This window comes from Callithrix jacchus, chromosome 22 (genome assembly GCF_049354715.1).
Source record: "Callithrix jacchus isolate 240 chromosome 22, calJac240_pri, whole genome shotgun sequence".
Lineage (NCBI taxonomy): Eukaryota > Metazoa > Chordata > Mammalia > Primates > Cebidae > Callithrix > Callithrix jacchus.
In genome coordinates this window covers 21,464,316-21,471,587 of record NC_133523.1, presented here as the reverse complement: position 1 = coordinate 21,471,587, position 7,272 = coordinate 21,464,316, and the positions used below count along the sequence as shown (strand labels likewise).

General features: G+C 54.8%; 1 protein-coding gene across 1 annotated transcript; it reads left to right on the top strand.

Moving 5' to 3' along the window:
- The first annotated feature begins 261 nt into the window (after nt 1–261).
- Nucleotides 262–1,565, top strand: LOC128930486 (double homeobox protein 4-like protein 4). The gene has a single exon (XM_078360257.1). The coding sequence runs from the start codon at nt 306–308 to the stop codon at nt 1,563–1,565; it is 1,260 nt and encodes a 419-aa protein (XP_078216383.1). The 5' UTR covers nt 262–305.
- Nucleotides 1,566–7,272: the final 5,707 nt, after the last annotated feature.

The window sequence follows — 7,272 nt, the reverse complement described above, 5'->3', positions numbered from 1 at the left end:
CCCGCGTGTCCCTCCCCCGCCGCTCAGGCCCCACCCCCGACCACCCCACAGGGCCCTGGTGTCCCTGTGGTTTCCGGCTTGAGAGGGCGGGCTACCCCGCCCTGGGTCCCCGGAGCTCATGCAAATTCAGGAAGGGGTGGGGCCGCTAGGTCTCTATAAAAGCGGCCCCTGGCTGGCGGGGCCGGACTCCTGGCTTGACCTGCCTGCAGGTGCGGTGCACAGCAGAGGTTGGCTGAGGCGCGCGGGAGCCGCCGGGCCTCTGTGTGCCTGTGTCTGTCTGTGACACTCGGCCCGGTCTCCCCGCGATGGCTCTCCCCACAGCTCCCGGCAGCCCTCTCCCGGCGGAGGCCCGAGGGCGAGGAAGGCGAAAGAGGCTCGTTTGGACTCCGAGCCAGAGGGACGCCCTGCGAGCGTCCTTTGAGCGGAACCCGTACCCGGGCATGGCCACCAGAGAACAGCTGGCCCAGGCCATCGGCGTTCCGGAGCCCAGGGTCCAGATTTGGTTTCAGAACGAGAGATCGCGCCGGCTGAGGCAGCACCGGCGGGAATCCAGGCCCTGGCCTGGGCCACGCGGCCCGCCAGAAGGCCGGCGAAAGCGGACGGCCGTGACCCAGTCCCAGACCGCCGTGCTCCTCCGGGCCTTCGAGCGAGAGCGCTTTCCGGACTTCGCCACCAGGGAGGAACTGGCCAGAGAGACGGGCCTCCCGGAGTCCAGGATTCAGATTTGGTTTCAGAATCGAAGGGCCAGGCATCCAGGCCGGGCTGGCAGGGGACCCGCGGCCGCAGGCGGCCCGCGCGACACGGCCCCCGGCGGGCGCGGCTCCTCTGCTCGCTCCTGGGTCGCCTCCACCCACACCGGGGCGTGGGGGGCGGCGCTTCCCGCACCCCAAGTGCCCTGCGCGCCTGGGGCCCTCCCACAGGGGCCCGTCGTGAGCCAGGCAGCAGGGGCCGTGCCCCTGCTCCTGCACGGACAGGCCCCACAGGCAGAAGGAATCTCGCAACCTGACCCGGCGCTCGGGGCCCTCGGGGCTTTCGGGTTCGCCGCCCTGGCTCCTTCGGGGGTGGCGCTCCCCCAGCCTCAGAGCCTTCCGGGGCCTCCGCACCCGGGCAGATGCCACGAGGAGCGGGAGCCGCAGCACGCCGGCCTGCCGGGGACGTGCTCCGTGGGACAGCTTGGGCCCGCTCAAGCCGACTCACAGGGGCGAGGTGTGCAGGGTCCCTGGTGGGGCTGGGGCCAGGGGCCCCAGGTGGCCGGGGCGGCAGGGGAACCCCAAGCCGCGCCACCTCCACCTCCGCAGCCCGCACCCCCGGAGGCCTCCGCCTGGCAGGGGCAGATGCCAGCCCTGCAGGCGCCTTCCCAAGCGCTCCAGGAGCCGGAGGAGCGCTCGTCTGCGCTCACCTCCAGCCTGCTGGACGAGCTCCTGTCGACCCCAGAGTTTCAGCAGCAGGCACGACCTTTCCTAGAGACGGAGCCACTGGGGGAGCTGAAGGAGGTGGAAGAGCTCGCTTCCCTGGAGCCACCCCTCAGCGAGGAAGAATACCGGGCTCTGCTGGAGGAGCTTTAAAAGGCGCGCGCGGGTCGGGGAGGGGTGGGGGCAGGGCGGTGGCCTCTCTCCCGCCGTGAGGTGACCGTGTGGCTCCGCTTCCAGCGGCGTGTCTTGGCGTCTCGCCCTCCCGCTGACCTGTCTGGGATCCCTGAGTGCCAGGTCCGTCCGTCCGGTGAGAGACTACACACAGGGCAGGGCTGTGCCGTCCTTCTATCCCGGGCATCTTGGGGACCCCAGAGCCCGCCCAGGGCCCGGGAGCTGGGCGGTCTAGTGCGCCGGCGCGGGTCTGCAGGCAGCCCGCGGCGCTGCGCTTCGGGGGACCAGCGCAGGCAGAGCTGTCGTCCCTCCTCGCAGCCCTGCCCCCACGCCACCCCGCGTACTTCAGGAGGGTGGGCAGAGGGGGCGCTTTGCCCGGGAAACACCGGGCCGGGTCCGAAGGCGGGGCCGCTCTCCAATCCGCGACACGCCTCTTCTTGCCTCCCCGCTCCGCCCACCCATCACTGGCACACCGGTAACCCGCCAGCCTCCCCCTCCCACCGTCACGGAGCAGCGCCGGGCAGCCCAGTGCGGCCCCGAGACCACCCTTCCCCCCACCCCCAACCCCGTCTACCCCGCGAGCAAACGCTTGGACTGCCCTCTCCAGGCGCGAGGGATGGCGGCTAGAGATGGGGAGAGGATCCCAGGACCAGAGGGAGGGACGAGTGAAGGGAGGAAAGGACGGAAGGGAGAGAGGGAGGAAGGGAGGGAGGCAGGGACCGAGGGACAGGGAGGGACGCACAGGGAGGGACCCAGGGAGCGAAGGGAGGGTGAAAAGGAGAAAGAGAGAAAGGGGGAGAGAAAGGAAGAAACCGAGGTTTGGAGGGACTGAGGAAGAAAGGGAAAGACGGGAACAGGGTGGAACAGAGGGGGAGAGAGAGGGACCACGGGACAGAGGGACATAGGCAGAGATTAGAGCGGTCTCCTGCCTCCAGGACCAACGGAGGGACCCCACAGCCTTAAAGCATTTCGGGAGCTCAATGCGATGCGTGCCAGTCCTCGTTTCACCCACGGGGTTCACAGACGGCATATCCCCACGGCGAACCCTGCAACGGAGCGCGAGGCAGTCTCATCCCCACAGGGGTCACCCTCGGGCCGATTGAAGCGTGATTTCCGACTTCAGCGAGGAAGAATACCGGGCTCTGCTGGAGGAGCTTTAAAAGGCGTGCGCGGGTTGGGAGGGTTGGGAGCAGGGCGGTTTCATCTCTTTCGCCGTGAGGTGACCGTGTGGCTCCGCTTTCAGCGGCCTGTCTTGGCGTCTCGCCCTCCCGCTGACCTCTCTGGGATCCCTGAGTGCCAGGTCCGGCCGTCCGGTGAGAGACTACACACAGGGCAGGGCCGTGCCGTCCTTCTTTTCCGGGTATCTTTGGGACCCCGGAGCCCGCCCAGGGTCCGGGAGCTGTGGAAAGGTGTTTAATTTATTCCAATATCATGGATTTTATCCCTCGGGAACGATGTTTTTTCCTCTTCTTGATCTTTGTGAAAGAAAAATGCAAACAATGTTTAATCTTTAATTATTAATAAAAATAAATTTTTTTTGTTAAACATAATTGCGAAGGCAAGATGCTTGAAAAATAATATTTTTCGCATTAATAATACGTTGGAGGACTGCATTTTTGTGACCATTTATACCACAGGAAATAAAGAGTAATAACTTAAATATACTTTATATATACTCTCATAAATGTCCATCATGGGGATTTACTTAGAGCCTGTACGTTTTCCTAAGTTATCACATATGACTTGTATGGTTGAAATGGTACCCTTGGGATCATACTATGCACATTGTTTGCTCACATGTATGCAGGTGCTTATATGTATGCAGGTGTTTATGGAAAGTAGTAATTTTTCAGCAACAAAATAAGAGCTGAAGGAAAGGGTTTCACAGCTCCTAAGTCCTAGTTCAGGTAAAACCAATAGAAATGCCACGGGAAAGATTAATTGGAACTAATTCAGGTGAATTTTTTGTCCTTAGTTCAGAATATGTTTATCATTTCAAGGCATGCATATGGATGCTTAAAAATACTGTAGGTACCTGAGTGCTGGCAGCCAATGTGTCAGATATCTCCAGCAATCACAGCACAGCCTCTGTATATATGTTGCAGTTTCCTTAGGCAGACCATTGTTCCTTAGAGAGTTGAAGAGAAAGCAGGCGTTGCTCCCAACAATTACTCAGACAGCTGAGGTCAAGGAACATTCCCACGCTAGATTTGGTGCCAAGGGATTCTTGACAGAAAGACATAAAATGATAAATATATTAGTGTTTCCTTACATGACTGCGATTTCAATTATTCATGATACCAAGCCCACTGGGATTTCATTCCATGGCTAAGTGCATGCAATTTAATCTACCCCTAATATCCAAAGGTCAACTAATTGAGTCATTCAATATAAATTTAATTTAGAAACTATCTCTCTATATTTCCATCTATCTTGCCTTTGAGTGTTTTAATTATCTTATGAAAGGAGATAGGAAGAAAAGCAAAGACTATATTGAAAAGAGGCCTTTAAATACAGACTCTACATCTACAATTCTTACTCTCAAGAACAGTACTGAGACTTGTTCCTGGAAATAGCAATCATGACCCATAACAACTGGCATCCCCTGAGTGAGTGCCTACCAGAACACAGAATCACAAGCTCACTCCAACACAAGGATGACAATCTGTGTTTTAACAAGAATCCTCAGTAGGTCAAATGCACACCAGTTGAAGGACACCAGCGTAGTCCCTCAAGGGGTCCTGAGGAAGGGGCCAGCCCTAGATGTGCTGCAGGACCAAGGGCCCTTGGAAGAGTTGGGTTTTGGGTGTGCTGTGCTCATCTTCTTTCTGGAGGATTGACCCGTCGAGATGGGCAGGTGATGAGGAGACCTCCATGTGGGAGCCAGACCCCCATGACACTGAGGCTTTAGAAACCAGGAGCAGCATAAAGAACACGGGGCCCCACAGCCCCTCAGCTGGGCCAAAGACAGAGGTGCAGCAGAATGTAGGCGTACTACAAAGAAATTGCGCTGGAGTGCAGTGACCACACTCCTTGTCAAGCATACAGCGCTAGCACACGCACACACACGTGAACACACACAAAGACATACAAACAGATGCACACATGCACACACACACGCAGACACACACACACTCTAAGCCATGCTGAGAAATCCAACAGTCGCAGGCAGCTCCTGAGGCTGTGGGGTTCTGCTCTCTTCTGGGAAGTCCCTCCGGGATAGAGCAGCCCCGCAGCATACAGGCTGATCTTACCTGCAAATCCCAGTAGGGATAGCTGTCGAGGAGAGGCACCCCAACACCATCTGGGCAGGCCTGAAACATCTATGGGATCCTTGGGGATCCGTCGCCCTGGGCATCCCTGAAGCTCCTCTGGATGTTTTCTCAGCCTGGTTCTGCCAAGCCAGACTCCGGAAATCTCGGGACCGTGGCGATGATCGCCGTTAGGTGGGGCCGTAGTTCAACGGTGAGTCACTGCCGCAGTGGACCCATGCTTTCTTAAGCCGCTCAGGCGGTTCCTCAGGACACGGTGTCCATCACTGTGAGCCGAGCCCCGGCTCAGCGCTCTAGCTTGTGATGTCCCGCCTGCGCATGCGCATTGGCGGTCTCGGGTTCCCCGCGTCAGTGTGCAAGCTGTACGACCTCAGCGTGCACACTGCCGCCAGGCAACCTCCACAATACATTGCTGGAGGCGGTGCCCGTGGCAGTTCCGGGGTAGGAGGCTGCCTGACCCAAGCAGCCCAGGAGCCGGACAGTTCTGACCTCTTTGAGATGGCTTTCCTTATCTGATCTTCTGTAGGAGAAGGGCGATTGAGATACTGAGGTGGGCACTCAGGACTGCCCTCCCCCTTGCATCCCGGATAACTTGGAAGGCTTGGGCCGAGGTCGGGTCCTATCAGGCTAGAGATTCAGTCTGATGAGGTGTGTCGAGGGTCGGTGGACCCCAGAAACATGGGCCTGAGACCCTCGAGGAGGGTGTCAGCAGAACATTCCCCTGCTCCATGTGCTCACTGCTCCCGTTCGATATGGGCCAACCACCAAAGGGCCCTGCCTTGGTCTCCAAGTCCAGGGGTCCCTGCTTCCCATCACTGGTGATGGAGAGGGCACTACCGCAGAGGGCTCCTGCTTTGCAAAGACGCTGAGATTTTGCCCCAGGCCACGGTGACAGTCACTGTGATGCAAGCCCCAGCCACAAGCAGCGCAGGATTCTGAGAGTCCAGAAAGAAAGAGCAGAAATTCTCATGGGAGGTAAAGCTGGTAACACCTGGAACTGGTCTGTTTTGGGGGCAGGTCAGGTGGAGATAGCCTTCAGAAGCTTTTCAGTGCAATTCCAATCCTGAGACAGATGTTCTGGCATGCCGCTGAGTACCCTGAAGAAAGCCAAGCACAAAATGCTGACAGAGCTTAGTCACTTTATTGTTTTGATAGAAAACATAATGTTTTTGGTACAAAGTCTTTAGATCAAATCACGTTCATTGCCTGTATACAGATAACTTTGTTAACTTTCCTTGTCAGGAGACAAATCATTGGCTCTGTTAAAAATGCAGATTATTTCTCTTCTTCACACCTAAACCCAGAGTGTAACCATCTGTGGGATGTTAATCAGTGGCTCAAACCTGTTTCTGAAGTAGTGTTTCCATTAAGTCATACTTTATCATAAAGACCCTACCTTGACAAATAGGTTGCATATGTTTTCTGCGATGAGCAATTCATCAGCATGGAACCTTCATCCCGTCAAGACCAACTTTGAGCAACCAACTTACTTGACAAAATTTTCATTGTCTCTGGTTCCCTTGCGTGGGGCACCTTCAGTTCTTCAATCTTCAGCTTAGGGCTTCTTTTGAAACACAGACCGTCTTTGTCTTGTCTCTCTAGGAACTCTTTCCCGCCATACAAGGGCCGAGAAAAGAAAACAACAGAAAACATGAGAAGGATATGAGGGAACAATTTTAAGAAAGAAAAATTCTCAAAGGTAAGGCTAAGTTTTTAACTTATGCCAGCCTCATACTTTTCTCCCTCAGGAATGAAGCTCTGTTTTCCTCTTCTGGTTCTCGGGGGGGTGGGCAGTAAGAAATATAAACAATATCTGTTTAATAGTTAAAATGAATCTCCTCTGTTAAACATGATTACTTAAGTTTGGTGTTTGTAAAATTATATTCTTTTCATTAATGCTCTATTGGACCACAGAATTTTGTGACCATTTATGCCATAGGAGGATGGAAGTAACAAATTAAACATGCTATATATATCCTTTTACAACTGCCCATTATAAGGATTTCCTCACAGCTTGTGTATTTTCATAACTTTTCACATATGGCCTTTTAGCTGAAATGCTAATCCTGGGAACACACATTGTTTGCCCACATGTATGCAGGTGCATTCATTTTTATTTAAAAAAAGAATTTTTTGGCAGCAAAAGAAAACCAGAAGGAAAAGGTCTCACAGCTCCTAAGTCTGTCGTCCAGAGCTAAAGTACAGTAGTACAATTTCGGCTTACTGCAACCTCCCTCTGCCTCCTGAGTTCAAGCAATTCTCCTGCCTCAGCCTCCTGAGTAGCTGGGATAACACTCGTGTGCCACCACCCCCAGCTATGAATGTAATAGAATATCTATTAGAACAAAAAGTAAAATCAACATTTTATATTTTACTTTATGAGATTTATTTTTATTTTTATTATTATTTATTTTGTT